This window comes from Rhagoletis zephyria, unplaced genomic scaffold, assembly GCF_001687245.7.
Source record: "Rhagoletis zephyria isolate East Lansing unplaced genomic scaffold, Rhagoletis_zephyria_1.1 Rzeph_scaffold_00617, whole genome shotgun sequence".
NCBI classification, from domain to species: domain Eukaryota; kingdom Metazoa; phylum Arthropoda; class Insecta; order Diptera; family Tephritidae; genus Rhagoletis; species Rhagoletis zephyria.
The window spans coordinates 81,848-106,928 of NW_016157701.1; the positions used below are offsets into that span (position 1 = coordinate 81,848).

The 25,081-nt window shown below is 34.2% G+C and overlaps 1 protein-coding gene across 1 annotated transcript in view; it reads right to left on the minus strand.

Moving 5' to 3' along the window:
• The window catches only part of Cph (BCL11 transcription factor chronophage), a 99,528-nt gene that overhangs the window by 54,860 nt on the left and 19,587 nt on the right, over positions 1-25,081 (minus strand). The window contains exon 2 of the mRNA XM_017613145.1: positions 1,653-1,805. Within this exon, the coding sequence (XP_017468634.1) occupies positions 1,653-1,805 (153 nt within the window). The remainder of the gene's footprint in view (positions 1-1,652; positions 1,806-25,081) is intronic.

A 25,081-nucleotide genomic window follows, 5' to 3' on the forward strand; every position in this document is an offset into this window, starting at 1 on the left:
AAAATGGGCGTAGCCACGCCCACTTATGGTTACATGTGTATATCTTGCTAAACGCTGCACCAATTTCTTCCAAACTTGGCACAGTTGTAGATACCAAATGGCCGAAAATTTTTAAAATCGGACAATAACCACGCCCACATCCCATATAACGGTAATTTAGAGAAATACGAAATCTTCGATAAATCAGTAAATATTAAAGCTAATTTATTCAAAATTGATGCTTGCAACAACTCTTTACCAAGAAACACGTTTATCATAAAATTTTGAAAAATGGGCGTGGCACCGCCCACTATATATATATATATATATATATATATATATGTACCCCGGTAACCATTATACCAATTTGTACCAAACTCAGTGTGGTTATTGTGCTTGCCACACAAAAGCAAATCGTTGAAAATTATTGAAATCGGACTAAAATTACGGCCGCTTTTCATATAACGGCATATTCCAGAAATGCTTGAAACTTCAATATTTCGAAATTTAAGGACGTTAATTTACTCAAAATTGATACACCCTGGCTTACCATGTAGCGGTAGCTTTCGGAAAGGTGAAAAACGTATATTTAATATTTGCGCCGGGTATTTAATATTCGGCTCCGCCCGAACTTAGACTTTCTTACTTGTTTGTTTAAAAATTAATTGTTATTAAAAAAATAATATCATTAATTATAATGAGAAAATAAGGACAGATGTTTTTAATAATATATAAAACTCATACTTCCGAATATATCTCGTAAAGCATATCTATCAAATACATAAGTATGTGTGTATATCGGGCACAGATTGCCTATTCCTTAGAATCTTATATTTATTGATGAAATTTTTGTAATTAACTACAAGTAGCACTAAAACCAAGAGGTTTTATTTTTAAATAGTTGTTTTGTACTTAAAATTGCCTCCAAAGTATCTATGCAAAGCCTATTTCAGATTGCAGTATTTTTTAATTAGTTTTGGGAAAATTCTCTATACATTAAGAAATACTTACTTTTATTAGACTGCTCGAAACTTTGCCAGACGTTAGCTTGGCGCCAAAAACGAAGTGAGATTAACATCAAGTGAAAAATGTCGCTATGAACTTTTGCACTTTCTTTAATATCCACACGGTTGCATGAGGCAATTACGCAATTACAAGTTGTAATTATATGCTCAATAGGAACTTTCTAATAAAAATCTTTTATATATTGAATTCCCCTAAATTTTAATCCATTCTCCGGTTCCCCCGGGAAATTCAAATTCCACCCCCGGTTGGCATCACTGATTCGAATGTTCAATATGTGGATTATGCGGATAGTAAAAAAAATCCGAACAAAATTCCTATTCCTAGCCCTATGAGTTAATTTTTAAATCCATTATATTAAAAAAAGTAATAATAGATTCCTTATCCAAGGTATCGATGCCCTGGTATTAGAGGCAGTTGTTACTCTGCTAAAAGCTACGTTCCTATCAATACTTTTTAGATAACTTAACACTGCTGAACTTCTCAAAGGTACAACGATTAATAAAATAATGGGAAAATCAGTTCTTCAATGAAATGACTAACCACTGTCTTTTCTTGCCTTCAGTCCATTGCGGCTTATTAAAAACTTGACCGAATTTAATGTATGTATGTTTTTGAATAAATTTATTTAAAAACTTTTGATCACTTGCCTTGAGTTGAACACTGGCCGTAGTTCTCTTTGTTACATTGTAGCACTTTGTGTTGTATAAATTTAACTATATCCGAAAGAGCAAACGTTTTCTGACAGGATCCACATGTCAGCATATCCTGCGCTGAAGTGTCTGTTTCCATGGCATCTGAGTCTGTGCATAAAAAGAAGAAAAGAGTTTATAAAATAAGCGTAATTTTGGTTCTACGCGACAGTCAGCATCTTAATCTAACTATGTATTATACCCACATGAACTTTCGTACATTGCAGAAGAAACCACCAAATAAAACAATTCAGAGCTAATAAAATGAGTCGATAAATTTTATCCTTAATTGCTAACGCACCAGCAGATTGCTGACACGCCTAAATAAGTGAAGCAAATAAGGAATGTACATGCATAGAAGATTTCCACATCCATAGAATTCGGAGTTATTATATTTTGCTTTCCGGTGCAACTAATAGTCCTACATCTCTTAAGTATATATAATAAAAGTTTATATTAAGTAGTCATAGTCCGGGGGCCATCATCGCAGTGTCGACACTTAATTTACATTACTTAGTAGCTGGGAGTAATCGCAGAAGTCTTCGCTAAGACTTGCAAATATTTATTGTTCACGTCTCCCTCCGATTGCACGCACATGTATAATTTGTATGCTCGAATTCGGAGTTGATATTCGAATACGAGATTTGGTATGGTAATAAATTCATATGGCCTCAAACAATTAATTTGGAAAAAATCGTGTCCAATCGCCCGAAGGCTGATTTCCACCCAAAGTTTATGTGTACAGTGTTGGTAGGTGTGAGTGTGATAAATCCTAATAAAAATATATGTGTTTATAGGTGTGTGTGTGTCTCCACATGAGAGCAATCCCTGTAGGGAAACGCACTATGTAGTATCGAACTGGTTCCGGTCTAAAGCATTTAGAACCATGACAACTTCGCGGTAATTCTCCTTCTCATTGAATCTGATCGGTTTAAGGAACAACAATATCGACACGAATGTTTAAACATATTTATTCATAATTAATAAGCTACTTTAGTATAATTAAACTTCAGTTTCACTGCATTTTTGAATAGAAAACCTTTCTTCGGCCGCTTTCCAAAAAATTAGTCCAGCTTCGGCTACCCTATTCACAGTTTATCTGAGTCGAACACTTTATTAAATAATTTATAAAAATTTCTCAGAATAAATTTTCCAATTTGCTTCTTGTCTTAACCTAATTCATGTAACCGCGAATATGGAATTATAAAATAAAATTAGTTTTGAATGCAAGATAAATCTGTTATGTGTATATTCGACCGTACCACCGAACCAACTTGCAAGCAAACAAATAAAAAGTTCACTAAGTCTAAAGCATTTTTGCAAGGTAATTTCAAAAAAAATATGGGTATTCATCTAAACTCGTAACACCTCGTAACCGCGTAAAACTCGCATATATGTAAAACGGGTTTCCATACAAAATTAAGTTAAGTTTACGAAATTTACGTGGTTACGAGGCATTTACGCCTTTAGATGAATTACACAAATGTATTTTTTTTGCCGAACCTACAATTAAAATTTTTAATGACACCTACATTCACCAATAAAAAACTTTAATAGTTTTATTGGATACTTATTTAGCATTAAGGTGTTACGTTAGGGTAATGAGAACTGAAATCTGGTGTCTAGGTTCTACAATGGGTACCTGAGGTCAATTAACTTTGGGACAAAAAAATTGTGTTCTCATACTTCTGCCGCCAAGGGAGCAGATAAACTTTTACATAGATAGTCAGACGGTCATCAAGACTCTACTTTCATATAATACAAATTCGATCACCGTTGCGGACTGTAAGGAGGCTACAAAAAGGCTAGCAGCGGCTAAAACTATCCACCTATATTACAATTCTAACACTACTATTGTTCTATATTGGTGTCAGAATTTCGATTGGCTTCACATTTTTCCTTTTTTCTTCGGATATATGATCTGTCAAATTTTGGATTCTGACTAAATAATCATGTACTTCTTCAAATTGTTATATCCCGGCTTCTGTTCATCGTAGAGACGTCATTGTTGACTCTCACAAAATAAACCACCTCGTCATAAAAAAAAATATTTTAAAAATAGTTCTTGAAAAGCTCCCATTTTTTTATAGAGAATTAAACAAGGATTACGAATTTTAAATCCCAAATTTACTGGTCTTTACTATGCAAATCAACTTAAAAAAGTTCAACTGTTAATAGCTAAGTTAAGTTTAGGACAATCATAAGTGTAGATGAGTAGATGAGTAGATGAGTAGAGCCCGAGATATACGATTTTAAGAAGTACATGAATGGTCAGAATCATGAAAAAATTCAAACTTTGACAGATCATATCTCCGAAGAAAAAAAAAAATACCTCGAATATGTGTTACCTTATTTCATGTATAGAATCCATTAAAAAATTTGAAGCGAATCGGAGACATATCATTGTTTTTTACGAAATCCGTCCGACTTGTCTATATACATAGGTTGTGACACACTAATATTACTACACATATATGTATATGTATAAATACTATATGTAAATGTAATATGAATGAATGTAAATGTAATGCGACTGCAATATGAATGAATTTCTATTCCATTGTTTTTAGTTTATTCAGTTTGTAATTAGATATTTATATTTCTTTGCTTAAAAATACAAATTTATTTATATTTCTAGTATTCGAACTAAAGAAAGACTACAAAACTAGTTTGTTAGCATATTTTAATTAATGGTAATAATATCCCGCAATATCCCGGGATCCCGGGATTACCAATTTAAGATCCCGAAATCCCGGTATTCACAAAATGGTCCGGGATTGGATGCCTTACCTAGGACACAAGGGTGTGGAAGGTATTGAGCAAGACTGGCTTATTTTGCATATAGTGTCTGGAAATTTTGTTGGATTTTGCATATAAATATTCGACTTATGTACGTGCTTATTTTTGCATATTTGGCAACATTTCATACATTTTCGGGCAAAAAGGGACATGCGTGAAAGAAGGCGAATTTATACATACATATGTTTTTATACGCCTGATACCATCTTGTATAAATTCGCCTTGATACAATGCAATTATACATACAAACTGCTAGAGCTTGAACAAATTCGAACAGATTTGGCATTCATTAAAGCAAATTTTGGTTATTTGATAGTATGTTATACCTACTTCAAGCTTCAAACAAACGGTGTGACATTAAAAGAAAGATTGAAAATTGTGACAACTGTGAAATAGAAATACGAAATGTTGAACATAAATGTATATTAAAACAAACTTGAAAGTATTTTGGCCAAATACCCTGCTAATATAAAAGATATGTTTAGGCGATTCACAAGTCATTTGTTGTCGTAATGTCTAATCGTTTTAAAATTCTTCAATATTAAGTAATGGCTAAATGCGTTTTAAAAGATTCGAAGGGTATAATAATAGCAAATAATATGTTTCCTAGTACATTAAACAGATTTTGGTCAAGTTACAAATCGACTAAAAAGGTATTAACCTTTGAAAAATTTTAAGACTTTAAGACATTGCGACGCTTAAAACGTCTTGTAAATTCCCCAATTGTTTACTGGCTCCAAAACTAGGAGTGAAGACCTATCGAAGTTTTCCCCTGCAGAATTGAGTTTATTCGAATTTTGTCCAACTACATCGACGGATGTGGAAAGGGGTTTTTTTTTTTGTGACCAAAGATCATTTTTGATTGATACCTCATGCTCATGTACCACCAAGCAGATAGGCTTTGGAAATGAACTCAGGGTTACAGACTTGCAAAGATTATTTATAGTTCATACAACAAGAAACTTACTGATTTCACATGCGTTCAAATTAAGCCTTATAGATGACATGTGTAGGCAGTGTAGCTATCACGAAAAAACTGTGGAGCATATAATTTACTAGTGCCCAGTATCCAGCATGCAAGGACTCACGCTACTCGGCAAGGCACGGACTGCAGTAAGCAATCGACAAAGGACCAAAGTGTCTACTAAAATTCGCCAAAGGAATGGCGATGTTCTTTAACATTGCGTGAAATCACTCTTTCATGTGTTGTAAACGCGTCTGGCAACGCTGCGGACCATATATACATACGTCTATGTGAGACGTCTTAAGGTGAGCCAGTATAACCTAACCTCAGCCAGTGTGTATAGTAGACAAAACTTTGCAACTCGGTGCACGCATTTAAGCACAATAACCAAAGAAAAAGCTACAAAATTCTAAATCCAATCCATTTTCAATAAGCTCAATCTCAGAGACGCGATTTTTGTGCAAAGTTGCGCTAATTGGACATTTTAATTCATTTTGATTTAGAAATAAAATACGGTCACACTTTCAGTTTTGGAAAGTACCCACTGTACAATATGTATTTTACAATAAGGGTATTCGCTAAGTCTTGCAAAACCCTTACAAGGTTCACGGATTGCACGGTAGTACCGGCTTTCCTATGGGAAAACTTTGCTACCCGGGCAATCCATACGCCGTGCAAGGGTGTTGCAAGACTTAGCGAATACTGGCTGTTTTTAAGGATGGAGCAAAAGCATTATGGCATAGCGAAAATTTTAAAATGTTGAAAATCGTATGTAATATATGTATGTAGTTTTGAAAAGTAAAATAAACAAATTCTGTTAAGATTAACATTTCGCTGCTATTGTACTGGTGAGGATCTAATTACTATCCGACTGGTTTGTTTTTGGCGATAAATAACTAGCGCTTAACTAGTTTCTCTGCAGGGAATATATTCCTACACATGTATGCATGTTACTGTTCGACCGAAGGTTCGGCCATGCTTCGGTATTCGACCTATTCGGCTGGTTTTTTTTATCTTCGGCTTCGGCCTTCGGCCGAAAATGCCGAACAATAAGGCAATTCACAAGGTGTTGTATTTATCGTAAAGTTACATTATTTTACGACAGTTGTTGAAATTTTGTTGTTGTTTCACATCTCTACATAACACTTTTGAAAATGTAATAACTCTATATCGACTCCTTTGCGCAAAATTATCGTATGTTACAAAAACCAAATTTTAGAGGAAGGTGTTCTTTGTATTTTTCTCTGCTTTGGCTAGCATCATTAATATCAAAGTTTAGCTTAGCTGAGATAGTTAAGAAATATAACTAAATACGAGATTTTTTTTGTAAGGTATCTACATTCTAATTTCTTAGCACATACGATAATTCCGCCCACAAGAAAAAATGCATTGTCACATACGATAAAATTTACAGTGAATTTTTGGAGTTGTTATTGAAAAAAAAATATATATGTATATTTGTAACGCAAATAATTTTATTGTATAGATTAATGTTTTTTAAATCTTCACCCGAAAAATTTTTTTCATTCGGACACTTACTTTCAAAGAAAAACAAAAATTTCCAAAACACTGAAAAAATTTTTAATTGTTGATTAAAAAAAAAAACTATTTGGAATTTTGCAACAAAATTTACACGGTGTACTTTTGGACTACAAAACTCGGAGCTTCCTGAATATCATTGAAAAATATTAATCTTGGTAAATTCGGGGAAGCCTTACCCAGTTAATAAATCTTTTTTTCTTTTTTAAAATTTTGGTTTTAAAATTTATATCTGAAATGATAGATTGATAAATCTCTAATTAATTATAAATTAATTTGTTAATAAATTTTTAAATTAAGTTTGTCCTTTTTTGTTAATAAAATTGATTTTTAAAACAAATAAACAAAGTCGAAGAGTTATGCTGGATTTCCACTAGGCATTAAATGGCAAAAATGACAAATGACAAAGTCGGTCATTAAAAAATAATCGTGTCATTACATTAAAAAAATTATCATTAAGATCATTTCCACATGGCATTTTTTTAAATGGCAGACATTTTTTGTCATTTCAATGCCTAGTGGAAATTCGGCATAACTTATAAAATATTCACAAAAGCTGAATGAATAAACTAGAGACACGAACTTTTTTGTTTTTTTAATGAAAAACCACTACTAATTTTATTCCTTCGTTACCTGTGACAGTTAAAATGAAAATAACTTCTGTCACTGTTGCTGCGTCAGTTGTGGTAGCTGCTGCTGCTGCTGTTGAGAAGGTGGTAGCATTGGCGTTGGTCCCTCTGGATAGATATATATTTGGGTTTGCGTTGTAGCGTTAACAGTTTGCGTAGATAATGATTGGTTGAAAGATTTAATCTCTAAAGATATGGATAACAACGAAGACGTAGTTGAATGTCCGCTATGTATTGAGCCCTTGGAGGTTGATGATCTGAACTTTTTCAATGCACCTGTGGTTACCAAATTTGTCGATTCTGTTTGCACAGGATACGCACCGACGGGAATAAACTGTGTCCAGAATGCCGTAGCGAGTATACCGAAAATCCTGCGGATTTCACGACCCTGACTCAGGAGCAAATTCTGGCCTTCAAGGCACAGAAAAAATAATTCGCGTAACAGAAAACTGCAAGCATTTATCGAATGTGAGATATTTCTCCTGGCAGGATCGCCAATATATCGTAATAACATATTTTATTTAAAACTAGCTTTTACCCGCGGGTTTCGCCCCACGTCTTTATACAAACTCATTTATAAAATCCTTAACATAAGCAACTACCATAGATATGACTTCCCTACAAGAAATCTTACTGGCAAATGATCGGTCAAATGACGGTCAGTGCTGATGCAATAATGCTGCAATTTCCTCACCTGACCAGTTCTTTTGTGTACATGTGACTATGCGTCCCTTTCTCACATGGGTATTTTACCAGCAGTGCTAAAAGGTCTCTTTTCTACTTATTGTATTTCCTAAGGTTATTTTTACAAATACTTTTCTGTGTATTGGTGTATATTTTAGTGTGTTAGTGAAGAGGTCAGAAAAAAAGTCCTTTTCTTGTAGGGTTCATATCAAATTTCAAATTCATGCGACGTATGGTTCCGAAGTTATAGCTGAAACAAAACTCCACGCCTGCGAGATGTGCCACGCCCCCTTTTACAACCTAATTTATATAAACCTTACCATAAGCAACTACCATAGATACATATGACTTCATATACATAAAATTTCAAATTCATGTGACTTATTGTTCCGAAGTTATAGCTGATAAAAAATTCCACGCCTAAGGGTGCCACGCCCCCTTTTATAAACCTATTTATATATATCTTACTATAAGCGCCTACCATAGACATGTCTTCGTACCAAGTTTCAAATTCTTTTGACTTATGGTTTCGAAGTTAGAGCTGATTAATTAAATATTTGCTGGCCGATGGCAGGTGCCACGCCCCTTGTAAAAATTGACGACACATTTGCAAATAAAACCATACCTATAACCTTCCCGGGGTAAAGGCAAATAAGTGTGCAAAGTTTCGTGTGATTCCGTGTCGTGGTTAAAAAGTTATAAGGTAAAACAGACATTCGNTGTACTTTTGGACTACAAAACTCGGAGCTTCCTGAATATCATTGAAAAATATTAATCTTGGTAAATTCGGGGAAGCCTTACCCAGTTAATAAATCTTTTTTTCTTTTTTAAAATTTTGGTTTTAAAATTTATATCTGAAATGATAGATTGATAAATCTCTAATTAATTATAAATTAATTTGTTAATAAATTTTTAAATTAAGTTTGTCCTTTTTTGTTAATAAAATTGATTTTTAAAACAAATAAACAAAGTCGAAGAGTTATGCTGGATTTCCACTAGGCATTAAATGGCAAAAATGACAAATGACAAAGTCGGTCATTAAAAAATAATCGTGTCATTACATTAAAAAAATTATCATTAAGATCATTTCCACATGGCATTTTTTTAAATGGCAGACATTTTTTGTCATTTCAATGCCTAGTGGAAATTCGGCATAACTTATAAAATATTCACAAAAGCTGAATGAATAAACTAGAGACACGAACTTTTTTGTTTTTTTAATGAAAAACCACTACTAATTTTATTCTTTCGTTACCTGTGACAGTTAAAATGAAAATAACTTCTGTCACTGTTGCTGCGTCAGTTGTGGTAGCTGCTGCTGCTGCTGTTGAGAAGGTGGTAGCATTGGCGTTGGTCCCTCTGGATAGATATATATTTGGGTTTGCGTTGTAGCGTTAACAGTTTGCGTAGATAATGATTGGTTGAAAGATTTAATCTCTAAAGATATGGATAACAACGAAGACGTAGTTGAATGTCCGCTATGTATTGAGCCCTTGGAGGTTGATGATCTGAACTTTTTCAATGCACCTGTGGTTACCAAATTTGTCGATTCTGTTTGCACAGGATACGCACCGACGGGAATAAACTGTGTCCAGAATGCCGTAGCGAGTATACCGAAAATCCTGCGGATTTCACGACCCTGACTCAGGAGCAAATTCTGGCCTTCAAGGCACAGAAAAAATAATTCGCGTAACAGAAAACTGCAAGCATTTATCGAATGTGAGATATTTCTCCTGGCAGGATCGCCAATATATCGTAATAACATATTTTATTTAAAACTAGCTTTTACCCGCGGGTTTCGCCCCACGTCTTTATACAAACTCATTTATAAAATCCTTAACATAAGCAACTACCATAGATATGACTTCCCTACAAGAAATCTTACTGGCAAATGATCGGTCAAATGACGGTCAGTGCTGATGCAATAATGCTGCAATTTCCTCACCTGACCAGTTCTTTTGTGTACATGTGACTATGCGTCCCTTTCTCACATGGGTATTTTACCAGCAGTGCTAAAAGGTCTCTTTTCTACTTATTGTATTTCCTAAGGTTATTTTTACAAATACTTTTCTGTGTATTGGTGTATATTTTAGTGTGTTAGTGAAGAGGTCAGAAAAAAAGTCCTTTTCTTGTAGGGTTCATATCAAATTTCAAATTCATGCGACGTATGGTTCCGAAGTTATAGCTGAAACAAAACTCCACGCCTGCGAGATGTGCCACGCCCCCTTTTACAACCTAATTTATATAAACCTTACCATAAGCAACTACCATAGATACATATGACTTCATATACATAAAATTTCAAATTCATGTGACTTATTGTTCCGAAGTTATAGCTGATAAAAAATTCCACGCCTAAGGGTGCCACGCCCCCTTTTATAAACCTATTTATATATATCTTACTATAAGCGCCTACCATAGACATGTCTTCGTACCAAGTTTCAAATTCTTTTGACTTATGGTTTCGAAGTTAGAGCTGATTAATTAAATATTTGCTGGCCGATGGCAGGTGCCACGCCCCTTGTAAAAATTGACGACACATTTGCAAATAAAACCATACCTATAACCTTCCCGGGGTAAAGGCAAATAAGTGTGCAAAGTTTCGTGTGATTCCGTGTCGTGGTTAAAAAGTTATAAGGTAAAACAGACATTCGCATTTATACACTGCCGGAACAAAGTATTGGCACAGCAAATTTTTCACAATTTCTAATATATTTCTAATATTCTAATATTTTTTCGCCAATTTTGTATAAAAATATGGTTCATTCAACAACAAAAAACATAAAAATAAAATTCCTAAACTTTGTGCAAAACTCGCCAAAATTCAGCAAATTTTCATCAAAATTTTCAACCTTTTAATCAGATTTTTTAGAATTTTTTTGAGTATGCAGNGTACATGTGACTATGCGTCCCTTTCTCACATGGGTATTTTACCAGCAGTGTTAAAAGGTCTCTTTTCTACTTATTGTATTTCCTAAGGTTATTTTTACAAATACTTTTCTGNTAATTCGTAGCCACTTGAAATTTGCACATTATCAGACTAAAACTGCAGGGGCTAAAAAACTGCGTACTCAAAAAAANCAGTGCTGATGCAATAATGCTGCAATTTCCTCACCTGACCAGTTCTTTTGTGTACATGTGACTATGCGTCCCTTTCTCACATGGGTATTTTACCAGCAGTGTTAAAAGGTCTCTTTTCTACTTATTGTATTTCCTAGGGATTTTTTCAAAAAACATCTTTAAGAAACTATTTTTATTCATAAAAAAACTCCATTTTTGGAGGTATTTTCAAATCGGTCCCGATCGCTTAAATCTTAATATTTTTCCAAAATATTTTGGTGGACGTCTTAGAATATAATAGATTTTATAATTCCAATGGAAAAACAGTACCGATTTTTTTTGTATGGGGAGTGATGCAGTCTAATAAACATACAGTATCGGTCATATCTATAGCACGCCATTTCAAAGTGATATTGTGTGCCACTTATGTTTATTTATTTATTTTAAGAATTTTCAATTAAAATACAGTTCTTTCACTAACAAAACCCATATAAACCCAAGTTTAACAATTTGTAGAAAACTACAAAAAAGTGCAACAAATTTTCACCTAAATTTCAAACTTTTTTCTCGGAAGCGTTTGAAGTTTTCTGAATACACAGTTTAATAGCCCAATCAATTTTAGTCTGATAATGTGCAAGTTTCAAGTGGCTAAAAGTTACCGTTGATTTTTTAGAATTTTTTTCGCCAAGGGTGTTGCGGTTTTCTTCCATATACAAATAAATTGAGTGTATTCATTATATGGAAACCAATGTGACAAAAAAAAAATCTAAAAAATTAACGATAATTCGTAGCCACTTGAAATTTGCACATTATCAGACTAAAACTGCAGGGGCTAAAAAACTGCGTACTCAAAAAAATCTTACACTTCCGAGAAAAAAGTTTGAAACTTAGGTGAAAATTTGTTGCACTTTTTTGTAGTTTTCTACAAATAGTAAAACTTGGGTATATATGGGGTTTGTCTGAGAATGAACTATATTTTAATTGAAAATTCTTAAAAATAAATAAATAAACATAATTGGCACACAATATCACTTTGAAATGGCGTGCTATAGATATGACCGATACTGTATATTTCAATTGATCGACGTGGCATATTAAAACTGCGAATAACACAAAAGGTGGCATATTTATACCATAGTTCACGATTGATTCTAGAAACCGCAAGAAAAGAGTTTTCAGAAGAGTAGCTCTGTATAAACTTTCTATTAGTTGGGTTAAATAAAGTAAATTAATTAAAGCTAGCCAGGTCTTTTAGAGACCTCATTCTAAGAAAGGTAAGAAATGTATCACAATTCCATACTGCATGTATGGACCATACATTTAACCCCCCGTTCGTTTGATACATTAAAAAGCCTGCTGGGTTGTATGTAGGTGCATTTAGCAATAACATAAATTTAACATTTCAAAATAACATAAAACAGTTCGAGAAGTATAAGGGAAATTCGTTCCTGCGTTTTTTAGTTCAAATAATTAATACACATATGCATGTACCTTAGGGTGGTCCAAAAAAGCAAGTGAAAAAGTAAAGTCTGAATTTTTATGCTCTCACCCCCTTGGATTGGTCTACACCGAAAAGAATATACCCTTATTTTTTTATTTTGAAATCAAAAAATATTTATAGGTCGCTTAAAGCGCCCAAAGTTTTCCATGTATTTTATATGGCGAAAAAACAACTTTTCGTAGAAATGGTATAGAATAGTTAAAAATCCATGTTTTTCTACCAGAAAACTCTGTTTATCTGCAGGAGATTCCCGATAATAATACCCAATTGTTTACTTAACCATTATTTAATTGCAACTATAATTTATAGGTCCGCCAAAAACCCCGAAAAATGCAATGTGGCGACCAATAAAAAATCGTTAGTATTAAAAAATGGTTAAATAAACAATTGGTTATTATTATTGAAAGTCTCCTGAAGAGAACCAGAGTTTTCCGATCGAAAAATATTGACTTTCAAGAATTATATACCATTTCTACGAAGAAATTTATTTTTCCCATATAAAAATACATGGAAAACTTTGAGCGACCTCTAAATATTTTTTGATTTCAAAATCAAAAAAATAGGAGTATACTTTTTTTTGATATAGAACAATCCTAGGGGGTGAGATCATTACAATTCCGACTTTACTTTTTTTTAGACAACCCTAATGTACCTACAACATTAGAATTGAGCAATGCACACATCTGCTTGTATACGATTTATTTAGCTCCAAAAATTTGCAATAAGTCTAATAGATTTTTTTCTCCAAAGATATTTTATGCATTTCAAGCAGAGACCCTTCGGCATTTGCTTATCCCCAACTTATCCTAAAAGCAAATAAAAAATGTGGGCGGGATATTTTAGTCTTTATATGTTGATTGTTGCCCAAAAATGAGTGCAGGCAAATTGACACATGCTGCAATGAGGTATTTATTGAAGGTTTCAATTTCCACACGCCGCAAACCAGAGGGGTTACTTTTATTTCGATTAGCTGCAGGCTACACGCTGTTCTCGTCGCATAAAAAATAACCATTTGACAATGGAATACTCGCTTCGTACACATCGTTCGCCGTACAATGTGTTTGTTCCGGTCCAGTGTTTTGTGGCCACAAGATTCTCCAACAACCGTACAAACATTGGGAAAAATTACGAAATCGACTATACATTAGATTGTATGTACATATACTTACATATGTATATATATGTATATATCTCTAGTAGAATGGTGCTAATTCGAATGAACAATGCAATGTATTGTATAGGTGCATCTGGTAGTTACAAAAACAAACACTTATCGCTTTGTATTGGACAAAAGCTAATTCACAAAGAGATAACTGCTAACTTGTCAATTAGGAAACGTGTAGTTTGTTGATCACTTAATTATTTATGAGTTTAGCTAGTACTACGCAGGATGATTTGGACCTTTGACTAGGCAACAGCGCTGACTGATTGGGTCGACATTAGACCACAAAAAATAACAAATATAAAACTGTGAAGGTTGGCAAGAAATCAATTGCTTCACACATGTAGAACGTGTATTTGTCCATATGTTCGGTTGTTCGTATAATGATACGTTATAAGTTATTGACACTTGCGGGCGGAGAGTTCGATTGTGAGTGCGTTTTTTGTTCCCTATTCTTTACAGCCGGGGGTGATAAAAAAAGGTCACTGATATGTTTGAATATAACGTTCACGAGACAATGCCCGCTAGTTAATATATGATTGACTGGGCTGTGTATAACTAGGACAGAGGCAGTGAGGCGAACATGCAAAGGGATAAAAAATATGTTTTCCTTATTTTTTTATTAGCTAAAAAACGTATTGATTGAGATAAAAGCGGAAAATTGTGGTGGCAAAGTATAGGGGAGATATGCTTTTGTTTATCGAAAAAATTACAAATGGAAAGTCAATTTGCACAAGCACATATAAAAACGATAAAAGTATCAACTTTATATGCTACTGGATTTAATTGTTAGAAAGTCCGCTTTTTTGTTTTGAAAGGAAAAAAAATAAGTTTTTGGGTTGATATACTATAAAAAGTCGAAAATATTTTCTTACAGTAAAATGATTTCACATTACTTTATTAGCGTTGAATTTCACAGTTTTAAGATGACTTTTAAATTTCGGTTTTGTTTGGATAGTTAGTTTTTCATGAAAAGTTGACGAAGATATTTTCATGCAGTAAAATACGTTCACATTTATTTCAATAGTGTTATTGAGCTTTGTACCACGATTTGTTTGTTAGGACAAATGAAAAAAAAAGCTTGCTGAAAGTCTAGAAAAAAGAAGTCTGGTGAGGAGATGTGGTGATCTCCGAAATAGCTGCTATAACTTCTACTGCTTAAGCTTTGTTGTTTTTTCCATTTTTCCTAACAAACAAATCGTGGTACAAAGCTCAATTGACACTATTGAAATAAATATCAATACGCCACAATAAAAATTGACAAATAAATACGTTCTCATTTGTTTTACTTGAGTTTGATTATATAATAATAATAGATTGATTGGCGCTTACACATATCGTCACCTGAAATGCAAAAAGACGTAACAACATTGTAACTAGAGCTCTCGATTTTGTTCGCACATTTTCAAACAGCCCGGGTATATGAGCAGCGAGTACTCGCACACTTGTTCAATGCTCATTACTCGAAAATTTTCGAGCATGAGCTGGAGCAATTCGAGTTTTTTCGAGTAATTTGAACAATGTTTTTTTTTTATTATGTTGACATTTTTGGTAGCAACTTTTTAAATTTTTCAAATTATTGATATATAATGCAAAGATTGTTACATTGGTATTTAATAATATAATTTATTTAACATGAATTAGAAAGCAGCTGCTGACAAATACAATTTACAAATTTTCTTTTGTTTATGAAATTGTTCAAAAACTCGAAAATCTTGAACAAACATTTGAGCAGTTGAGCAATGAGCGAGTTTCGAACGAGTATCGAGCTACTCGCATTGCTCGATACCCGGGTATCTAGAGCTCTAATTGTAACATCGTCGTAACTAAACATTTTTATTTTTTTCATTAAATAATATGGGAGTTGTAATGCGATGAAATCCATCATATCAATTAAAAACTGAATTTTGAATTTTTTATTAGTTACGACTTTTTGAATTTCAGCGACGATGTTTGTTACGTCTTTTTGCATTTCAGGTGACGATATGTTAATGTTCGGCCGAGCTTCTCCTCCGGTTTGTGGCGTGCGCCTTGATGTTGTTACACAAAGGGAAGGACCTACAGTTTTACGCCGACTTCGAACGGCGATTGTATTTTTATGAGAAGCTGTTTTTCATGGCAGAAATATGTACACTCGGAGGTTTGCCATTGCCTTCCGAGGGGCGACCGCTCGATGCTTACCACTACACCACAGCGGATTATATATGGAGTTTTAAAAAGTCTTTTAAACGTCAGTTTTGTTCGGTACCGAACTGAGCGGTGATTTACGCTCTACAGATTCCTATGCCGTTCCAGCAAGAGATTACGCGTACATTCAAAAGTTTGGTTCTGATGCCCTTAATCGAATCGCAGTTATGGGGTTTCCGAATTTATTAAGCATACCATGATCTCGAAATGATCTGTACCTTTCTATGAAGTTTTTAACTCCATTTAGCATTTTTAAGGGTTTTAATTGCACTTTTGCCATCATTAAAGGCTAATCTGTTAAGTTTAAACATTTTTCAGCAAATTCCGTTACATTTTCTGCCTTAAGCTGGAATCACACGATTGCCTCATTTTATACAATTGTTGTTGCACCCGACCCGGTTTATGTTGGATTGGAACAATAATCAGAATATCGGCATCGATTGCCGTACGAGTAAATTTATTGTGAAATGACACGATTCCGACATAAGTTAAGGCAATAATTGGCGCATTACGGCAATCGTGTGATACGGCCTTTACTGCCTTGATTTATTTAGAGCAAAAAAAGGCATCTTTTGGATTGGTAGAATGAAACGATTTGTTTCCGGAAAAAATAATGCAGATACGAATTCATCGCTTGAACGCAGAGACGATAATGATCTCTGCAGACTCCAATCAACCCGACTCGCAGTTTTTCTCCTGGAGCCATAAGAGAAGTTTTAGACCCAACGTTATAACATATTTATATAGTCACAGGTAGGGATGGAGGTTGCAACCGAATATTATTCCCATCCTCAAGTCACCGTCTTCTTCAAAAATGTCACAACTCAAAATAACACGTTTGTAAAAATATGCGAAAAACTATTTATTAGCACATGATAATCATATGGGCAAGGGAGAATTTACCTTATCTGTCAGACTGAACATATTCTACTTATCACGCTTATTACTTGCATGATGAAATCTCCAAAAGCATAAATTTTGAGTTACATCTCTATATTATTAAACGTGCGATATGTGCCTTCGATATCCGGCAATAAATCCACCAATGGCCAATAGTTTGTTATCTGTTTCGTTGCTATTTTTGTGTTATTGTAAGGATATAAAACCCTTCGCATGGTACCTTCAAATGCGTTGGTGTATGTATGTATGTGGTAGCGTACCCTATCCTGACTATATTTGATTGGTGGTTTGGTCTGCAGTCTGGTTAGTTGGTTTGTTGAATATTTCGGTGGTAGTTATGTGCATAGGTATGTAAGATTATTTTCGTAGCACCGATACTACCAGCTAATGACAGTTCATTGAGACTATAGGTGAAGGTGTGTACGTATGGGCACAGGTAGTTTTACCAAAAGGACGAATATAATGAATTACAAGTACGTTTAGATGCGTTTCTCTATCAGGGTGGCCGTTTTGGGCATTTCTCGTTGGTAGGATGGTAGGACGCTTAAAATTTGAATAGGTTTCTTTTCTCATAAAACAGAAAACATCTAAGGTTTGTTGTAGTGTGCACTTTGTCAGCACGGTGAGTAGGCTTGCCAAATTGGGACAATATCAGTTTTACCCTCATCTGTTTCTTGGATGGGTCCAACTGTTGGCCAAATACCTTAAAAAACTCATTGCTTACTGGCATAGGCAGAATTTCACCAATTGCTTTTGGCGATTCTCTCCATATACGCTATAAAAAGTTGAATCCACTGGGTATCTAAAGGGATATCAAGTGATTGACGCAAAGGCAGATTTATAAATCAGATATTTTTCTTTGAAATGCGGTATCGAATCGATAATAGATTCAACAACTTATTTTTTCCAGTAAATCAGAGGATATCAAAGTTTTTAACCGCAGCTCGAAGAAATTAATGGCAAACCCGCAGCGCGCAGATTTTTCCCCCAGCCCGGCGGCTCTTGGACCCGGACATTTGGCAAGCCTAACCGTGAGGCTTATTTTTAGCGGGTCGAATTACATGTCGGTACGTGGGTCTGGGTAAAAGCACACGCCACTTTTTTTGTGTGCTATGTATAATATGTACCTAAATATCTATATACTAGCTATTATTATTTTTATTTTAAGTATAAAAACCAGCAAAAAAGGTTATTTACTTCCGTCAAACGCCGTTTTCTTAAATGGTAGGAAATAAGCCATTTTGGTAGGTTTTTTAACCAGCTCTTGGTAGGAGAAAAAGTTTTTCAGTGGTAACCCTGTTCTCTATGCACATGCACGTATGGCAGATACATATGTATGTACATACACCACCTATATACACTTCATTTACATATATATGTATTTACCTACATATTAACATATTATTTTATAAGTCCACACCGGCGCTGGTACTGGTACTGGCACATGGTTGGATAACTACTTGGTGGACAAATGTTGTGAAATACGGAAGTTAGCAGGTAGAAAAGAAGGTTTACACCTACAACAATCGAGTGTTGTTTATATATACATACATACGTACATATTTGTTTTGCGATAAACCGTGTCCTACCGTAGTATGTATACATACATACATATGTAGTTGGTTCGAGTAGTTCGAGCAGCAGGAGTGTCACATACAATCGTAAATATTGATTTAACATTGCGTTTGCTGTGTGTGCTCCAGGCAATCGGTTTATCTTCGAGCTATAAACAGTGGGACAGCAGCTGATGACTGGCGCAGAAATGACATCTGCTGTCATCAATAAACTCGGCCGCTCTCTAAAAATCCCAACTACAAATTGACACAATGTCATTGCGTATGGTGTTGTGTCCATTTGACATACATTATTCAACACGAAATTATGAAAGGGTGCCAAAAGTTATCATCGACTTATGCCAAACACACGAGACGAACGCATCTAAGTGGATTCTATTGTACATATTTGCATGCATATGTGCATACGTGGATATGCATTTAGTATGTGTGGAAATGGGTGTAATACTGCATCTGCAATCCCAATTCATGACTGTAAGGATATGAAGACGTGACGATGGAACAACGTAATGATCCATTGTGTAACCTTTGACCGGCATTGCATGCATATGGCCACGCTTTGTTTAACCCTTTCTATTCTAACTCTTCCCTTCACGTTATTCAGTCATTCGGTGAGCTGCGCATGAAAATGGTGACAAAGATTCGTTACAGTGATTTTAACGCCCGATATTAACTGTGATTATGACAACATTGATTGTTATATTGTATTGTGAGTTGAATCAAGCTTTCTATTTGCTCAATGCCATCCAAATGTCGCGCCACTTCTAACTTTTGACGCATCATTTGATGAGTGGTTTAATACAATAACTAGGGATTTTCCCTTAGACGGGATATTGTCCTTTTCCCAATCCCATTTACCTTCATTATTTTCATATACATACATAAGTACATATGTATGTATGTATGTACATAATACCTTCAAAATGATGAGATTATTTTCCCAACAAATACTTAATCGGGCTTCAATGTACACATCTGCACATATGTATGTATGTACGTATGTATATTGACCCTCTCAATACGACTATTATTTTTCTTGGTATTTCTTGAGATGGTTTATCAACTTAAATGTGAGCCACGTTTAGTCCTTAAAAGAAGAAAACCACCAAAAATACTTTCATAGATAAATGTGCACATATGTATATATAAAATATGTATGCATGAAAGTATATATGTATATGTATATGCATCCAAGTAGTGCCAATAATTAATACCTATAGTGCATGGTCGGTATTCGCGAACTAGAGCTGTCGCGGAAACTGAATTTCTGCGATAAACAAAGCCGAAATTTGATTAGTCAACAATTTTTTGAAATTTGTTTTCGAAAACGTATGATGAGATATATTTAGCATCGGGTTATTGCAAGAATTTAAATTTTATTGCAGATTCCGATAGAATACCTATCTACGTATAATATTTGTACGGAAAGATTTTTCTTGAAGGCGACAAACCACTAGAAATGGGCGTGACAATTGTAGGACTCAAGTTAGCAAAACGCAGATTTTATTGAGGATTTTGGCAGAATATCGCTTCTTTAACAATATTCGTTCGGAGATATGACATAGTTTTTTTTTACGAAATCCGTCTGACTTAAAAAATAATGCCGCTTATGTGAAAAATTTACATTTTAAAAATTTGGAGATTTATAGGCGGTTTCATCAGCAAACTAAACGGCAAATGAACATACAAGTCCAGGTCCCTGTTTGAATCAATTTTCTTCAAAATTGCTACTTTTTCTTCACTTCACAAAAAATTTAATCTAAACAAATAAAAATTAAAAAAATCGGGTTCAACTGGTCTCTTGCTAGTTTTATACGCTTTCATAAAAAAAAATGAAATTGGTTGAAAGATGAAGGCACCAGTGAATTATGAACATTAAATGCTAGATTTGAACCAATAAGCACTTGGTCGTTATGATAAAAATAGTTTCGTTCCTCAAATTTTCTTAAAAAAATTGTATAATTATCAAAAGGAAAAAAATGCTTTCAGAGAATGAGAGAAAAACCAATAAGTAATTTTTAAGCAAAAAACAAAACCAACTTCAATTCTCATATAAAAATAAGATACCATCTTTCCTTAAAAAAAAAGAATTATAAAAATCGGTTAACGTGGTCCAAAGTTATGCGGTAACATATCGCACACCGTCTTCAAAAGAGTCACAACTCAAAATAATACGTTTGTCAGAAAATGCGAAAAACTATTTCTTAGCACATGATAAATAATCATATGGGCAAGGGCGATTTTACCATAGGTTTTTTTTAACAAATTATAACAAAAATTTGCTCCAGCTTTTGCTGAAAGTTAAATAAAAGATCTGTGTACATTTTTAGCGCATAATCTCAAAATTGCCAAATTTTGAGTCGTGACTCTTTTGAAAACGGTGTGCGATATATAAAAAAAAAAAAATATTCCGACGAATCGATAACCTTTCTCCTTTTTGTGAGGTCGATTAAAAGGTAAGAAAAAAATTGCAAAAATTGGCAGTTCTGTCAAATACATCGCGGACGCAATTTTTTGTTTACATAGCTGTTTTTTTATCATTTGGCGATTTGCTAAATTATTCGCAAATATACTGGCAAACAAGCAAAAATATTTACAAAGCTCGATATTCGTTGATTCTTTAATAAGGTAAAAATTCAGATGTGCTTTTCTTTTTTAACCGACTTCACAAAAAGGAGAAGGTTATCAATTCGTCGGAATATTTTGTTTTTTTATGTATGTTACCGCATAACGGTGGACCACGTTAACCGATTTCTATCATTCTTTTTTTAAAGGAAAGGTGTTACTTCGCAGGTGGTCCCATACTAATTTGATTTAAATCCGATCATTGGATCATGAAGAAAATAACGATAATCTTAAATTTTTATATGAGAATTGAAGTCGATTGTGTTGTTTTGCTTAAAAATTATTCACCTTTCATTTTCCTTTGGCAACACAGAACAGCTAATGGTTTGACACTTTTCAGATTTTACAACCAAAAAATCTTCGGGTGAAATCTTGCCACTTCTGATAAAGAGAGACCTCACTTACTCCTGACTACGGGAACGCTTTCTGGTAAATTCTGGCAAACACTTGCAACTTATGCCGAGTTGTGGAACGCAACTAATATTAGTCAGAATGTACGCATCAGCTCAGGTTATGCTTGCTCAATATGGATAAAAGCAGTAGGCCTCATTTTATATGTACATCCTAAATAGTATGTTGCTTGCCACTGTACATGACTGGCCCATAATACCAAACTAACAACTAAACAAGTAAATTTTAGCAAAAAAACCGAATTCAATTCTCATATAAAAAAAAATATATATATATATATCTTATGATCCACTGATCGGATCTTAACCAGATTAGTATGGGACCACCTCTTTCCGATGCAAAAAGAAAAATCGGTTCACGTGGTCCAAAGTTATGCGGTAACATACATAAAAATAAAAAAAATAAAAAAATAAATAAAAAATAAAAAAAAATAAATATTCCTCCTCCTTTTTTGGAAGTCGGTTAAAAAGTCTGAGATAAACTTATGGTTAGATGTGGGCGGTATCACATGCACTTTCCAAAATTCTATAATAATGTTACTTATTTCAAGGGATTGTTGTTAGTATAAATTTTGAGTAAATTAGCGTCCTTAAATTTCGAAATATCGAAGTTTCAAGAATTTCTGAAATTTGCCGTTATATGAAAAGTGGGAGTAATTTTAGACCGATTTCAATAATTTTTTATGTTTTTTCTTATGTAATAATAATAATAGATTGGCGCTTACACATATGTTAGTGTTGTGCAGAGCTTCTCCTCCGATTTGGGGCGTGCGCCTTGATGTTGTCNGTCTGAGATAAACTTATGGTTAGATGTGGGCGGTATCACATGCACTTTCCAAAATTCTATAATAATGTTACTTATTTCAAGGGATTGTTGTTAGTATAAATTTTGAGTAAATTAGCGTCCTTAAATTTCGAAATATCGAAGTTTCAAGAATTTCTGAAATTTGCCGTTATATGAAAAGTGGGAGTAATTTTAGACCGATTTCAATAATTTTTTATGTTTTTTCTTATGTAATAATAATAATAGATTGGCGCTTACACATATGTTAGTGTTGTGCAGAGCTTCTCCTCCGATTTGGGGCGTGCGCCTTGATGTTGTCCACAGAGCGGAGGGACCTACAGTTTTACGCCGACTCCGAACGGCGATCGTATTTTTATGAGAAGCTGTCTTTCATGGCAGAAATACACTCGGAGGTTTGCCATTGCCTGCCGAGGGACGACCGCTGTTAAGAAAAAATCTTTTTTCTACATTTCCAGCGATGTTGCTTTGCCAGGGTTTGACCCAGGCGTTGCAGAGTGGAAGCGCGCACTGCTTACCAATACACCACAGCGGCCGAATAAGCGAAATAATCGTACAAAACTTGGTACAAATTGATCGAACGGTTGCCGAGACATTCACACCTGGCTATAAGTGGGCGGTGCCACGCCCATTTTCCAAAATTTTATCATAAACGTGTTTTTTGTTAAAAAGTTATTGCAAACATCAATTTTGAATAAACTAGCTTCTGCATTTGGGTCATTCCACTGAAAAGAGGAACACGACATAAATTTAAATATGCCCTAATTATCTCTATTTCAGTAGCAACCTCTTTTTAAATGACTACATTTGATTAACCTGTGGGAAAATATTAATAAAATCAAAAGAANACCACAGCGGCCGAATAAGCGAAATAATCGTACAAAACTTGGTACAAATTGATCGAACGGTTGCCGAGACATTCACACCTGGCTATAAGTGGGCGGTGCCACGCCCATTTTCCAAAATTTTATCATAAACGTGTTTTTGTTGTACTTTTGTCTATGGAAACTTTTATTTCATGCATAATTACTTTACGCCAGTCACAAAGAGATGTCCCACCAGTCACAAATTTAAATATCTTTTAATATTTCTTTGAAGATTATAAAAACCTCATTTTTATTGAAAACGAAAGCGTATAATTCATATTTTACAAAACAAATACATCGTTCGTAAAATTAAGTGTTTTGCCTAAAATTCATCTTTGAGTGCACGCGGGTAAAATAAAGTTCTTTTCAGTGTCCCACCAGTCACATTCATTCAAATGATAGTTACATAAAACTAAGAAATCGTTTGTTATTTTTGTTAAAGCAATTTTATACATTAGTTTTCGTTCTATGTTAAAAAATATCTTTCGCTGTTGTATAAGTTCCGACGACATAGTTAAAATTCACAATTGATCACATTCTGGAGTAAAATGTCCCAATAGTCATAATAGAATTGCCCATTTACTGATTTCGTATTTCTCTAAATTATAATATTCTTATTACGTTTAAAATCATTGTAAATATCAAATTTCAGTGAATAAGCTTCAGTAGTTACTAAAATATAACAGTTCTCGTATTTCTGAAAACTACCGTTATATGGGAAGTGGGCGTGGTTGCGGTCCGATTTCGCTCATTTTCAGTACCAGCCTACCTTGGGTAAAGGGCAATCTACATACTAAATTTCGTTAAGATATCTCAATTTTTGCTCGAGTTATAGTGTACACGGACGGACGGACGGACAGACAGGCATGGCTTAATCGACTTCTCTTTTCATTCTGATCATTTATACATTTGTCTATATCTATCTCGATTCGTTTTGGCTGTTACAAACAACCGTTATGGGAACAAAGTTATAATACCCTTGTGCACAAGTGCGCTCGGGTATAACAAAAGCTAAATGCTGGCATGAATAAAATTCGCACCACCTAACAAAATTGACTAGTGGGATACCCATAGTAATTGCATTTATGGAATGGATATCGGTCGTCTCTGTGTTTTATTGCTTACGCGTACACCAAGCTCAACTAATTGCGAAATATTTATGCCGAGCGAAGTCATCGAGGTTAAGCAACCTCGGGCTCTTAATTTATTCTACTTTTTCATTATTTGTACGTAAGTATATAAAGATGTATGCATGTATTTATGTACATATGTATGTATACATATATTAAGCATTTGTATTGTGTTATCTGACAGTTGGCCATCATGAGGGGGGAGTAGATGTAAAAATTGGCGAAATAGAATTTTGGCGCCAATTGAATTAGAATTCGGGGTTAAAGTTAAAAGGATAGCGCAATATCGAAGCTCTAAGTAATATAAAGTAATCGAACTTTTCTTATTCCATATGCATTACAAAATCTGTAAGATGCTGTTTTTAATATACATGCATACTTTCATTTGCATTAATTTCTCTGTGACTAATGCCTTTAGATTTGCCATATATTAAATTTTAATATAATAAAGTGGAAGTCTGAGGTAGCTAAGACTTATTAATGTTTTGTCGATCATTTTTCCATTCCCATTTTTCGATTTTTTGAATGGGCTAAGAAACTGCATTCTCAGTTTTT